The following is a 14,197-nucleotide window of genomic DNA, read 5'->3' as shown; positions in this document are numbered from 1 at the left end:
GGCACTGTGTAAACAGAATTTCGGCTCACGCTTAATTATCATGGACTCTCAGTGGCCCGCTGAATCAAAATGATCTATGTTATCCTGTCCTGGGCCACCTCATTCTCTCAACTCCACTCCACCTCCTTCTGGAGTCCCCTACGCAGCTCGCTCAGCCCTCTGCCTGCCTTCCCTCCACTGAATCTCCCACCGCACTTGTCCCCCAGTCATGGAAGGAAGGGACAGATAAATGTATGCCTAGACTGGCCCTTTCCAGGCATTGAATCCGGGCAGCAATGCTGAAGCGGGTGCTGTTAAGAGACTCATTCTACAAACTGTAAGGCTGAGAGTTGGGTTATACAATATTATGCAGCTGGCAAGAGGCAGCGGTAAATGAGACTCTGAAGCTATACCTGTCGGGCACCTGGGTGGCTCAGTCGGGTTAAGTGTCCAACTTCGGCTCAGGTCAAGATCTCACAGTGTGTGAATTCGAGCCCCATATTGCTGTCAGTACCTGCTTTGGATCCTCTCTCCCCCTCCCCCGCTCTCCCGTCCCCACTCCCGCTTGTTCTCTCTCTCTCTCAAAAATAAATAAAAACATTAAAAAAAAAAGCTATAGTTGTCAAATCCTGTTTAAATGCAAGTCTTTTTTTTTTTTCCCAAATTCACTTTTTATGATTCTTGAAGCTTCCAGTAGTTAGGACCTAGGGCCTTTGCTTCTTGACTTTGAACTCTTCGTCCTCTGTGCTCATCACAAGGTTGGATATATAGTTAATGCACAGTGAGATTATGGGGGCGGATTTCTATATGTAGGCAAGGTGTTTAGTTCAAAAAAATTATTTTCCTTTACCTGGCACCAGATAACAGGTGTAAGAATGCAAATTAAAGGGAAATTATGGGGGCGCCTGGGTGGCGCAGTCGGTTAAGCGTCCGACTTCAGCTCAGGTCACGATCTCGCGGTCCGTGAGTTCGAGCCCCGCGTCGGGCTCTGGGCTGATGGCTCAGAGCCTGGAGCCTGCTTCCGATTCTGTGTCTCCCTCTCTCTCTGCCCCTCCCCCACTCATGCTCTGTCTCTCTCTGTCTCAAAAATAAATAAACGTGAAAAAAAAAATTAAAAAAAAAATAAAGGGAAATTATGTCCAGGTTGTTTTTTGTTTGGCACAGTCTGTCTCCTCAACCTTCGATGAAAGGGCTTTAAGTTGAAAATTCCTTTAAAAATGTTTTTAAAGATTTTATTAAAGATTTTATTCTTAAGTAATCTACACACCCAACATGGAGCTCGAACTCACAACCCTGAGATCCAGAGTCACACGCTCTGCCGACTGAGTCAGCCAGGCACCCCTGAAAATTCTTTTAAGGAGTTTTAAAATGATCTCTGGTGTGGGGCACGTGGGTGGCTCAGTCGGTTACCGGTCTGACTCGATGTCGGCTCAGGTTGTGACCTTGCAGGTCACGGTCATCCTGGGTGGGTGGGTTTGAGCCCTGAGTGGGATTCTGTGCTGACAGGGTGGAGTCTGCTTGGGATTCTCTTTCTCTTCCTCTCTTTCTGCCCCTCCCCTGCTCACAGGCACTCTCTCTTCCACTGAACGTAAATAAACAAACATTAAGAAAAATAAGTAAAATGATCTCTGGTGTTAATTTCTTGTAAGAGTTTTGAGAGACAAATGAGAAAATGTGGCTACTGTTGGCTCCTTTGACAGAGAAAAGGAGAGTATTTGAGAAAATCTGGGAAAAAGGATTCAGACAAAAATGGGCAACAGATCTGGGATCAGAAATCAAGCTCCCCGCATTTTAGACTTCTGAATGGTCACCCCAATCCTCTGTCCCTTACACGAAATTCAGCCAAGCCAAGAAAATCTCTTACCAGGCCACGCCGATACCACACCAACCATGAGGCCGATATACACTAGGAAGAAGAAAAAAAATATTAGACCAGCAAAAATACTCTCTCCAGGCTCAATTTGTAATTATTGCTCTGGGTCTGGCATTCTTTTGTACACATGGCTTAATTAACGTTGGATTGCGACATCCATGTGTTAAAAAAAAAAAAAAAAAAAAGCTCCAGTAAAGGGTTCTTAGAAGGTCACTGTCTGTATCAGCAGCACATGGCCCAAGGCTTTCAACCTGAGTGAATCCAAAATAAGCTCTGCTTGGGAGCTGATGCTAATACCAGGGCTGGTTGGTTGAGAGAATGTCCCGAGAAGCATTTACCTGCCTGGAAAAAGTCTCAGAATATGAACACACAGGCATGTTGTTGGTTAAGAAACGTTAAAGGTAAAGGTGTTTGCCAAGGGTGGTGTAGGAGGTGTAGGAAGAAAACTGATGGGATTTGGGGGCCCTCATTTGTTTTCGGGATGACACAGTGACTTGGGAGGGGAGGGGTTGCAGGCATTTTTAGGACGCGGAGGCCAAGGAGGTTACACGCCCCCGTGCCTAGGCGGTCTGTTCAGGGGAGAAGTATACCGCCCATGGAGCTATGGAACAGACGACACGGTGATAGTGAAATACAATCAAAAGAAAGGTAGAGAAAAAGTGGACCAGGATGACAGAGTGAGAAAAAAAAAATCAATGATAGATACACGGAAGCCAAAGTTCAGGAATGACTTCTCAGTCTGGTGACATGGTTAGGAGATAAGGGGTTTGGCCTCCTCCTAAGTATGGGAGTCGAGTGATAAAGTCCTCCCTGGATTAGAATGAGGGTATTAAGAGAAATGGCTCTTCAGGTTGCTCACGAGGATATTCTCCATCACTGTGGAGCCTGAAGTCATTCTTATTTAGTTGTTTGTTTTCCTAAAATTAATAGTAGGGCAGGTGCTCCTACTGAATCCAGACCATCAGTCAGCACAGGCTTCCTATCTACATTCCATTTGGCTCTTGGCACCGGATGGGCTGATACTGGGCCCCTCATCAGGGAAAGCCGTTTGCTACCCCCAACAGGGCTCCGGGTGGTGGGGTGACTGCTGGCTTGGTCCTAGGAGCACTGGGACAAAAGTGACGCTTACCCACGGGATACAAATCATGAGGTCTAATCCAGGAAGTATTCTGGCTCCAAAGCATCTTTGGTATCAAGTCTTTTCTTTACTTTCACATCTGAAAGGAAATAGATATCAGGTGATCCAAATGCTGAAGTGTTTACTTAAATTACAAAAGATAAAAAAGGACAAAGACAGGACAACGTGGGAGGAACAGGAATTTTCCTGTTCCAGGCTTCCTCTGCCTTCCCAGGAGCTGGACCTGGGACCAGTTCCCTATCTAGCTCCGGGAGAAGTTTTAAATTTAATTTTTGAATAGGCGACAGAGTTACTCGCTTCCAAAAATACACAAAAGCAAAGAGCAAAAGGTCTTGATTCCTTCAGAAAACTACTTCTATTAATTTTTTGGTGAGTCCTTCACAACATCTTTATGTATAAGCAAAACCAAATATATATTATTTCTCCTTCTTGTTTAAAAATGTTTTATTTTTGAGAGAGAGAGAGAAGAGGGAGAAACAGAGCGTGCGCGGGAGGGAGGGGCAGGGGGGGAGGCAGAGGGAGAGGGAGACAGAGTCTGAGGCAGGCTCCAGGCTCTGAGATGTCAGACAGAGAGAGCTAGCGGGGAGAGGGGCAGAGAGAGAAGGAGAGAGAACCCCAAGCAGGTTCCATGCTGTCAGCATGAAGCCTGATGGGGGGCTCAAACTCACAAACAGTTGAGATCACGACCTGAGCCAAAACCAAGAGTCGGATGCCTAACTGACTGAGCCACCCAGGCGCCCCTAGGTGTTCCATTTTATTTTATTTTATTTTAAATTTTTTAATGTTTACTTTTGAGAGAGAGAGAAAGACGGAGTGCAAGCAGGGGAGGGGCAGAGGGAGAGGAAGACACAGAATCCCAAGTTCACTCATTAGTTTCATGCATTCGTTTCTGAGTTGTCTGTTTTCAGATTTAAAGGTATTTTGTTTCTTGGCATCTGCATTGTGAGTCCTAGTTACCTTCTCTGCCTCAGGGCTTTTGTCTCCATCCAAGCAACTGCGCCCCATAGGTTCTGGGTGTCCTGTCCTCCCAACACTTGTAGCAGGCATCAAGCCCCCGCGCTGAAACTGGAAAAGGGCCACAGGGCGGCAGACCTGAGTTCAAGCTCAAAACATGAAAAAGTCCTCTCGACTATGAGGTAACAGGTCCCATCCGGGTATTCTACAGGAATCCGAGAGACTCCAAGTCAAAGATGGCTTCCCTGCTGCAGACTCCCCCACCCATGAGCTACCTAGGCTCCTCTGCTTACAACCTGTCCCACAAGACTGCACCCATTTAGAGTGTCTACAGGGATCTTTGAGACACATGACGTCATCTCCCACCATTACTCCCCGAAGGAGGGCCTGCAGAGCTGTGGATACTCCCTAGAAGCTGGCCGCAGCTAGAGTGTAGAATGCCACAGGGGGGTTGGGGGGAACGGGACTCCCTTACACTTGAACATCTGCCCTGCGGCTTCTCAACCCTCTGTCTTTGCCTGACAGTACGTCTTCACCTTTGTTCTACATCTGTGGAACATTCAGGTTTATTCAATGGCTGACACACACACACACACACACACACACACACACACACACAATTACACAATTATAAGTCCTCACCCCCTGTGGGCCAGGGGATATCGCCTCCCCTTTATTCCTGATGACCCATACTCTACTTCCAATCCAATGACTAGTAACTAGATTTCCTGCTTGCTTGGAAAATCTCATTTCCTGTCTTGGCATCCTGTCTGGGGTTGTTAATGAGGTGCCTTAAACCTCTCCCTGACTACAAATCAGCTTTCTAGGGCAAAGCTGTTGCCATTAGGAAGGGCTGGCTTTGCTCTTCCCCCATCTCTGTGCCCAGGTCCTACACGAAAAAGGGTCCACCCTCGGTTTACTGCTCTCCAATGGCTGCCTTGAAATTCTTAATAATTGTACCGTTGAACTTCTGTTTTGGTAGTGAAGTCTGATGGGCCATTGGACACATGGTGAGTTTGTAGTCTCAGCTCACGCTTGGTCTCACCCCCCGCCCCCCGCCGCCTCTGGACGCTGGGCACCATTGATGCCCTTCGTGTGGGGTGGCAGCTGGGTCACATTGTTGGAAAGTCCCACGTTGCACTGACGCCCTCCTGGTGTGTAAGCAGACAGAGAAGGGGACAGGCAGAGTGGAATTTGCTCCTGTGCCAGGCTGGCAGGGCCCTGCTTTGCCCGGGTGGGGGGGCGACTAGCTGGACTGGGGGTGGTAAGCATCTAGGTCAGCCTTGATCAGGTACCTAGCATGTCCAGGGGCAGAGGTTTAAAGACCTTTGGGCATTGCCAGTGAGCTATGGGTTGAGATAGCAGGTCCTTGGGAAGGAGAGATTCAGGGCTGGACTTCCCAGAGCCCACCCCAGGCTGGAGTGCAGGGCGGGTAGCAGAGAGCGATCCTGGCAACTTTCAGGCCCAAGTGCATGTGGGCCCAGAGTCGCAAGGGGCAGAGTGGCATCGGGCACCTGCAGGGAGCCTCACTGGCCCTGACAGTAACCCAGGGAATGCTTCTTGGGCTGTGTGCCTGGGGGGGACCTCTCTTCTCCTTGCCACCCTCCCTCGTCTGGCTTGAGTTTGCTTCTCCTGGCTAGTTCGAGGTACCCTCTCAAAATGTGCTTGAGATGCCAATTGTGTAATTCGGTGACTCCCCACATGAACTAAACGCGCTTACGTTTGCATTTAGATCTGTGCGTTTGCACCCTATAAAGCAGAAAGGTTGAAGCTCCTGCTGATAATTTCAAATTTTATTTATTTTTTTACTCAGGACGACATTTAAATGGCAAATACCAAAGTGACCAGGGGAGAGACAGAGAAGGTGGAAGAAAAGAAAAAGCTTTGTATTTTAATGCCTTCGGTGATGCCTTCTTGCTTTTTAAACACGTGGGCCCTGCATTTTTATTTTGCTCTGGCCCCTGCAAATTCTGTGGCCAGCCCCGTCTATAGCTCACTGTCACCTAACAAGGCATCAAGCAAGTGTCGCAGGTTGAATTCAAGGCTGTCATCAGCCTTTCTAGGTTTCACTGTCCCCTGCAAGCCAGCTCTGGGTGCGGCTCGCCCAGAGCAACCCTTGCCTCTGGCATGTCAACAAACACTGCTGATGTCCAGGGCCCCTTCTCTGAATTCCAGCTCCTCCTAGGCAGAGACAGACAGACAGACAGACAGCTCTCACGGAACTTGCTGCCTCAGTCTCCTGGGGGAGAACATAACGGTCTTTTCTTCTATCTGGCCTGACGCCTGGTATATCATTGGTCGTCAGGGAGTCATGAATGAACTGAATTCAGAAATGCTACGCAAACACAATTACATAATTTTTTCCTGGAAATTAGGGGAAAAAAACCCCAAAAAAGCACAAAGAAGAAAGTAACAATCATCCTTATTTCCACCACCCAGCATCAACCACTGGTAGCATCTTGGCATGTTGGTTTCCAGTTTATTTTTCAAACGTCTCTCTTGTTTCTGTAAAATTTCTTTTCTGTGCTCATTAAGAAACATTAAAAATAATGTATGAAAGTACAAATTCCAGCATCCAGATGTTTCCATCATTAACTTTAGGTGAACATAATCCCAGACATCTTTCTATGCGCATGTGCGTGTGTGGGCGCGCGCACACACACACACACACACACACACACACACACACTTCTGTCTAAATTTAATTGTACTTGGAACAAAACTGAAGGAAAGACCGAAGGGATGGTTGAAATTTAAATTATTTTCTTCTGTAAGACAGAGTAATTTCCTAAAATATTCTTCTAAGGTTTAGAAAAAACGGTTATGGAAGACATTGGGAAGTTAGGATATCCTATGTTCCCAGCACTGCTTACTATGTTTACTTTTAAAAAATCCTTATTTATTTTTGAGAGAGACAGAGCGTGAGCAGGCAAGGGCAGAGAGAGAAGACACAGAATCCAAAGCAGGTTCCAGGCTCTGAGCTGTCAGCACAGAGCCTGACGTGGGGCTTGAACTCACAAACCGTGAGATCATGACCTGCGCTGAAGTCAGATGCTTAACTGAGTCACCCAGGCGCCCCCAGCACTGTTTACTATTAAACCGTATTTATTGATCTGTGCTTTCAAAGATGAGAATGTTGCCACTCTCCTTTTTCCTCCCATCTGCCTCCCCTATTTCCTTATTCCTATTGTTATTATTTTTTTGCTTTATTGTTTTTTGTGTCTAGATTTATATAATGATCACATTTTTTTCTACCTACAATTTCCAAACATGTCTGGTATTAATTCTACATTTAGATCAATACTCATCAACAGTCCTTTTGAGCGTGAGTTCTCTACGTCTGGGGTCTTTAGTTTGATTTATTTCTTAACTTGTTATTTGCTGGATTTTTCTAATCCAGTAGTCCCTCCCTCCCCCAAAGAGAGCTCACTGGGTCTTGAATTCCCTTAGCTCTTCTATATTTGAGAAGGCCTGCCTATTGATTATCTTGAGTGACATCTAAGCTGGATGAAAATACCCTCCTGGGGACAGTGTCCTCCATTTAGAATATTTCTCTCAGAACCATCATATTCTGGAATTTAGCACTAGAACGTCTGAGGCCAGCTTGATTTGGCTTGACCTTCTTTTATTTACTTTTTCTTCCTGGATTCCTAAAAGAATTCTTCTTTTTTTAAAAAAAAAAATGAAATCACTAAAGATATCTTGGGGCTCAGCATTCCCATATGAATATTTGGAAAATGGCAATTTCCCGAAAAAATGTTCTTTTGACCTACAGGCCATTTTTTTCTTCATTTCAAAAGTTCTTTTATCTTACTTTTATTTGCATCTTCTGTCCCATTTGCTGGTTTCTGTGTGGCAGGGATCCCAATTATCCTAATGTTTGACTGTGCTTTTTTTAAATTTCTACATGGAGATTCTTCCTAATTGACTTGATCTTTTTTTTTTCTTTTCATTTGCATTCATTGGGCTTAAATCAAACCTTTCCTCTATTAAAAATGTCTTTATTTTCAAAAGTATCCTGTTCTTTCTTCTTATTTCTTCTGCAATTATGTTTCTAGGGTGCTCAAATTATCTGCTTAAGTTTGCAACTCCGTCTCCATCACATTTTAAAATATTCTAACCTTTGAGTTTACTTTACTGAATTCGTATTTTTACCAAGTCGTAGGATATAAGGCTATTGGAAACAATTTTCTACTAATCTAGGAGTAATATTATTTTTTTAGTAAGACTCCTTGCAGACTATGTTTTTGTTTTTGTTTTTGTTTTTCCCTTCCTTTTTATCCAGCCACCACACCCCACTTCTGTTCACCTTGCTGGTACTTAGATGGCTTTGTCATCGGTTACTGTGATAGAGTGGACTGAAATTTTAACCTCCTTGCCTTCCACACCAGATTCGAGTTTGTTCTGTAAAGACGGGGCAGTTTCTAGAGCCCCAAGGCCTGACGCTGGGATGGTGAAGGTGAGGTAGGGCCTCCCTCTGGTGGGGGTGGGGGGAGGGGGAGGCGAGGCAGGGCCAACCGCAGGGTCCTCGGAATGGTTTTGCCTCTGCTACTGCCTTTCTCCGAGACCCCCTCCCCTAGCTGACAATCCCCATCTCACTGCCTCTGACCACTGCCCCTTGCTCAGAAGGCCCTGTTTGCTTCCTTCCTGTGTATTAGGGAGCCTTTTTAAGATTGTTGTTGACTTACCAGGAAAGTTTCTGGTGGATGGGTACATTCAAATTAAAAAAAAATTTTTTTAAACCCTCAGCATTAGAACAAGAATGATGCTTAAGCATCTCTCGCCTATGTACCCTGGCTTATGGGGAAACTAAGTGCCCTCGTTTTCCTCCTGGCTCCAGAGACAATGTTCAGTGGCTCTCAACTGCTCCCTTCTACATTTCTCTCTCTTTTTTCTCTTCTTTGGACTTCTCATGACTGTCACTAAAGCCCACCTGCTCTCCCAGGGAACTATTGTTCTCTTATTCTTCCCAGATCGCGTGCCATTTAGAACATGCAGACAGACAGACAGCCCTCAAGGAACTTGCTGCCTCCAGTCCCCTGGTGGAGAACCTAACGGTCTTTTCTTCTATCTGGCCTGACGCCTGGCATATCATTGGTCGTCAGGGAGTCATGAATGTCTCCAAGGTTTCATTCTCGTTAGGAATGAAGAGTCCTCAGGGAAAGTACTGTCAGGCTCTGCTTTCGTGCAGATTACCTTTTACAGATTATAAAATGTGCATTTCTTTCTGACATCCAAACCCCTCCGAAATCAGAATGCATGTTTTTTTTTTTCTTACTTGGTTACATAAAAGCGCATCCTATACTCAGTGGCATTTAGTTTTAGTAAAATAGGATGACTGGTAGCCAAGAATATATATGCTGCTGGTTCTTTAATAGGTCGAGGGTTTATCAATATAATGGGAAAATGAGTTCACCAAGGCTCTGTGTGCAAGTAGGAGGGATGAGGTAAGTTTCACTTCTAGGGGCATCTGGGTGGCTCAGTTGGTTAAGCCCAACTTGGGCTCAGGTCATGATCTCACGGTTGGTGAGTTCGGGCCTCGCGTGGGGCTCTCTGCTGATGGCTCAGAGCCTGAAGCCTGCTTTGGATTCTGTGTCTCCCTCTCTCTCTCCCCCTCCCCCACTTGTGCCCGCGTGCGCGCTCTCTCTAAAAACGAACAACAATTAAAAAAAAAAGTTTCACTTCTAAGACTACTTCTGGGGCTGTGCTTCTCCTAAAATGTTTTTAGACAAAGCACCAGGAACCCAATTTCGGGCACATTTTAACTTTTTTTAAATAAATACAGGAGGAATTTGAGAGGAAATACAGCTAAGACCAAAAGGGCCGTGCAGATTTTTGATACTTTAAAATGAAAAACCAGCTTGTGCACTACAGGACTTAAAAAGTTCAAGCCATTTCCTGGAACAAACGGGTCTAACTTTATCAACGTGCGCATATTACTAGGAAATTTTAAAAGATGTTTTCTTCAGAGCCCATCTTGGTGTGGCTTCCCCTTCTGAACCCCTTTGCTCCCCAAACCCGAACAGTTCGGGGCCGGGGGGGGCGGGGGAGGGTGCTTAGAAACCTCGCCAAGGGGTGGGGCAGGGGGTGGCCTGAGGGTGTTAGTCCCCGAGGGACAGTCAGTAGGACGTCTCCAGGGCTCCCGGAGTCTGCCCCTCCCGGCGGGCTCTTCTGGCTCCGATCAGAGCCCTCTGGCGCGTAATACTAGCTTCCAAGACCTCTTCCCAAACAAAAGCAAGGACATCAAACAAATAATAAAAGGAAAAAAAAAATGAGGCGTGGTGTCTAGAGTCTTTCAACAACGCCGCCGCTCACCTCCTAAGCGTGTTGAGGAATCGAACTCCTAACTGCACACAACCGGCTGATCTCTCCGGGGTGAACTCCAGTATCGATTCGCACCGGGTTCCCCTAATTCCCCGGCCCCTCCCCACCCCCCGCAGCGAGCCCGCTCCTCTGTCTCCCCGCCCTCTCCTCCTCCCAGCTTCCAAGCGGTGAGTCTGGAAGGGCGCCGGACACGCCACCCCCGTCGCCCCTCGGTGACCCTCTCCCGCTAGGCCACAAAAGCTGGTTAATTCCAGGGGTTCTCTTGGCGGGGTGGGGGATGGAACTCGAGGCCCGAGAGGGTAGCCCAGTTTCGCAAGGCCGGTGGATCTTGAGGCGTGTGACCCTCACACTTCACCACGGCTCACATCTTGCAGCCGCGAGTGCCCGGGTGTCCCCGGCGCCGCTGGTGGGAAAGTGGGGCGCAGGGCCGGGTGCAAAGAAAGAAGGCTCCCGGGGGCGGCGAGGAACAGACGACGCGGGGCACAGCGGTCGGGGCCTGGCACGCCCTGCGCGGCGGCGGGGGGCTGGGGGGGGGGGCGCGCCGGGAACCGGGCGGGGGGAGGAGGAGCAGGAGGAGGAGCCGGGGCAGGCGAGGAGCGTGCAGGGATTCCGGGAAGCGGCTGCAGGGTGGCGGCGTTTGCCGGGAAGCGGCTGCCCGGTGGCGGCTGCAGGGTGGCGGGCGCACCCGCGGTCCCCATCCCCCGACCCCGCCAGCCCATTTACCTCGGCAGGATCGCCTCGCCGCTTCCCGCGGGGGTGCCGGCCTCCGAGCCACCCCCTGCGGCCGGCGCCCTCGCACCTCCGGACGGGGCTCGGGAGCCCCGCGGCTCGGATGCGCGCTGCGGGCGGCCCCGGCGGCAGTGACGGCGGGCGCCGGCGGGCCGAGGGGCTGCCCGCAGACTCCGCCGGGGGAAGACACCGGGGTCGATCCGCGGGGTGGCGAAAGTCCCCGCTGTGGGTGCGCGCGCCGAGCGCCGGCCTCCGGCCGCTAGGGGAGGTGGAGCGCGCGGGCCGGGGGCGGAGCCAGCTCTTACCACTCCCCCCAGCGGCCTCCCCTCGCGGGCTGCGTGGGGCCCGGGGGCAAGGGGTGTGCGCTTCGGTTTCCTGCGGGATCCTCAGGGGCTAGAGCGGTGCTTGGCCCTGGGAACAAAGCCTCGCTAGCACCTTTTATTCACTCAGTAAAAGTGGGATGAATGAATGAGTGTACGAATGAAGGAGTGGATGGGTTCTCTCCTGGCTCCCGCACCTGCCGGTTCTCTAAGCCACTCCGGTCACAGTGCTCCCGTCGATGAAACAGGGATAAAAGTAGCCACCATCGAGCTGCAAAGGCTTGGTGTAGTTCCAGGTTGGAGCAGGCCTTTGCCGATATTGTCAATTAGCTTCCCTCCTCATCGGTGAGTCCTCCCCTCTGCGTTCCTGTTTCCCCAGTCCCCCACGGATCAAAGTGTTCCGGGTAGGAGAGGAAAGATAGTCCCCCGTTATTTTGCGTATCTGTGGTTTATATTGGCGATTTTCAAAATAGAATATAAGGTAACTTTCAGGAAAATGTATGTATGCTTGGAACATTAAAGCTACTCCTATGGAAATGTTGAAAATCCCCTCGAAGGAGAAGGAAAAGAAATACAAGAACCCCGTAAGTTCTCATCGAGCATCCAATCTGACTTTCGGCTTTCTGGACTCTGAGGAAAGGGGGAGGAGGACGTTTCATAGTTTTTGTAGCTGAAAAAGGGGACATTTGCACCCGTCCAGTCAACTAATGTTTGCTGACCCTCCTCCCTACAATAGGCACCGAGGTGATCATGAGAGAATGTCAGTCTGCTTCATGTGTGACCCTCAGTCTTCAAGAGGAGAATTGTCACCAGCCCCATAAGACCTGAAGGGAACTCGCCACCGGGTCAGGGTCCCCACAGAAGACATTCAACATTGGAAATATGTTCAGCAGCAGTTTTAGAGAAGCTTCAGAAATAGTCCCTGACAGTGGGGGAAAGACAATACAGAACTCCATCCTTTTATAAAAACATAGTTATGAATATAAATATGCCCACAAATAGAAACATGACAAATAGAAATATATAAAAATGTTAACAATGATTAATTATAGACTGGGCGGCTCAAGGTGATTTTTAGGTTCTTCTTTTCACTTTCCAAATGTCTAATTTCCAAATATTTTTACTTATATAATCAGAAAAAAGATTTTATTAAACATTTTTTTAATGTTCATTTTATTATTTTTGAGAGAGAGAGAGAGAGACACAGCATGAGTGGGGGAGGGGCAGAGAGAGAGGGAGACACAATCTGAAGCAGACTCCAGGCCCTGAGCTGTCAGCACAGAGCCCGACACGGGGCTCGAACCCACAAACTGTGAGATCATGACCTGAGCCGAAGTTGGACCCTTAACCGGCGGAGCCACCCAGGTGTCCCATGGAAAGAGATTTTAAAAAACAAACACAGTCTGTTCCAAGATGTAAAGTGCTTAGAAATTGTCACTCCACATTTCACAAGAGAAAAGCTGAGCCAACTGGAAATCTCTTTTTTTTTTTTAATTTTTTTTCAACGTTTATTTATTTTTGGGACAGAGAGAGACAGAGCATGAACGGGGGAGGGGCAGAGAGAGAGGGAGACACAGAATCGGAAACAGGCTCCAGGCTCTGAGCCGTCAGCACAGAGCCCGACGCGGGGCTCGAACTCACGGACCGCGAGATCGTGACCTGGCTGAAGTCGGACGCTTAACCGACTGCACCACCCAGGCGCCCCTGGAAATCTCTTCGATCCAGTAGTGAATCTCTTCTTTGATCACAGCACAAACTGCAGCCGGAAACCCGGAGAGGCAGACCAATGTAGAGAGAGAAGTGGTGTGCAGGGAGCCGGAGTCTTGGAAACCGTAGGAAAAGTTAAACTGCACTTGACTCCTGCTGTTCCAAGGTTGTATCCTGTACAGTAAGCCAGCAATGGTAACTAAAGCACTTTGGTGAGTTTTGTGAGTCAGTTTAGCGAATTTTCAAACCTGGCAGGGTGGTCATGGGAACCCCTGACTCTGTAGTCAAGTCGGAGAGAAGGGTGGGTGGACCGGGAACGCAAAACTTGTGACTGGTATCTGAAGTGAGGGCAGTCTTAGAGGACTGAGCCTTACACCTGCCAAGTCTGATGTGAGTTCTGGGTACTTAGTGTCAGCGTTGAATTGAATTCTAGGACACCAGCTGGCATTCGAGTTGGTTGGTGTCGGGAGGAAAAATACAACAAGAACAGAAACAGATGAGTAATGTAAGTAGAGAGATGAAAATTCTAAGAAAGAGTCAAAAGGAAATGCCAGAAATTTAAACAAAACAAAACACTGTAACAGAAGTGAAGAACACTTCTCGCGGACCTATCAGTAGACTGGACATAGCCAAGGAAAGAATCAGTGAGTGTGAAGATATGTGGATAGAAACTTCCCAAACTAGGGGCACCTGGATGGCTTAGTTGGTTAAGCATCCAGCTCTTGACTGGGACTCAGGTCATGATCTCACAGTTTGTGAATCTGAGCCCTGCATAAAGCTCTGTGCTGGCAGCATGGAGCCTGCTTGGGATTTTCTCTGTCTCCTTCTCTCTGCACCTCCCCCTGCTCATGCACATACTCGCTCTTGCTCTCTCAAAATAAATAAATAAATAAAACTTAAAAATTAGAAACTTCCCAAACTAAAAAGTAAAAATCAATCAATAAATAAAAAGGAACAGAGTGTCCAAGAACTGGGGAACAATTACGAAAGGTATCACATTCATAGTGGGAAAGGAATATCAGAAAGAGAAGAATGAGAGAGAACGGAGTAGAAGTATTTGGAACGATAATGGCTGAGAATTTTCTAAAGTTAGTGACAGACACCAAATCATAGACTCAGGAAGCTCAGACAATACTAAGAATAAATACCGAAAAGTCTACATGCTGGCTTTTC

General features: G+C 48.0%; 1 protein-coding gene across 5 annotated transcripts in view; it reads right to left on the bottom strand.

Moving 5' to 3' along the window:
* IFNAR2 (interferon alpha and beta receptor subunit 2) overlaps positions 1-11,204 on the bottom strand; it is a 29,609-nt gene extending 18,405 nt beyond the window's left edge. Inside the window, exons 1-4 of one of the 5 annotated variants that reach the window (XM_030328523.1) lie at positions 10,992-11,204; positions 3,948-4,055; positions 2,982-3,069; positions 1,844-1,885 (exon numbers count right to left, since the gene is read on the bottom strand). In XM_030328523.1, coding sequence (XP_030184383.1) covers positions 1,844-1,885; positions 2,982-3,036 — 97 coding nt within the window. In that variant the 5' untranslated portion in view covers positions 3,037-3,069; positions 3,948-4,055; positions 10,992-11,204. Of the gene's footprint in view, positions 1-1,843; positions 1,886-2,981; positions 3,070-3,947; positions 5,096-10,991 lie in introns of those variants that run through there. The other 4 variants (XM_030328522.1, XM_030328524.1, XM_030328521.1 and 1 more) reach the window with 4 other exon arrangements.
* Positions 11,205-14,197: the final 2,993 nt, after the last annotated feature.

Source organism: Lynx canadensis, chromosome C2, assembly GCF_007474595.2.
Source record: "Lynx canadensis isolate LIC74 chromosome C2, mLynCan4.pri.v2, whole genome shotgun sequence".
Lineage (NCBI taxonomy): Eukaryota > Metazoa > Chordata > Mammalia > Carnivora > Felidae > Lynx > Lynx canadensis.
This window is presented reverse-complemented; position numbering and strand designations above follow the sequence as displayed.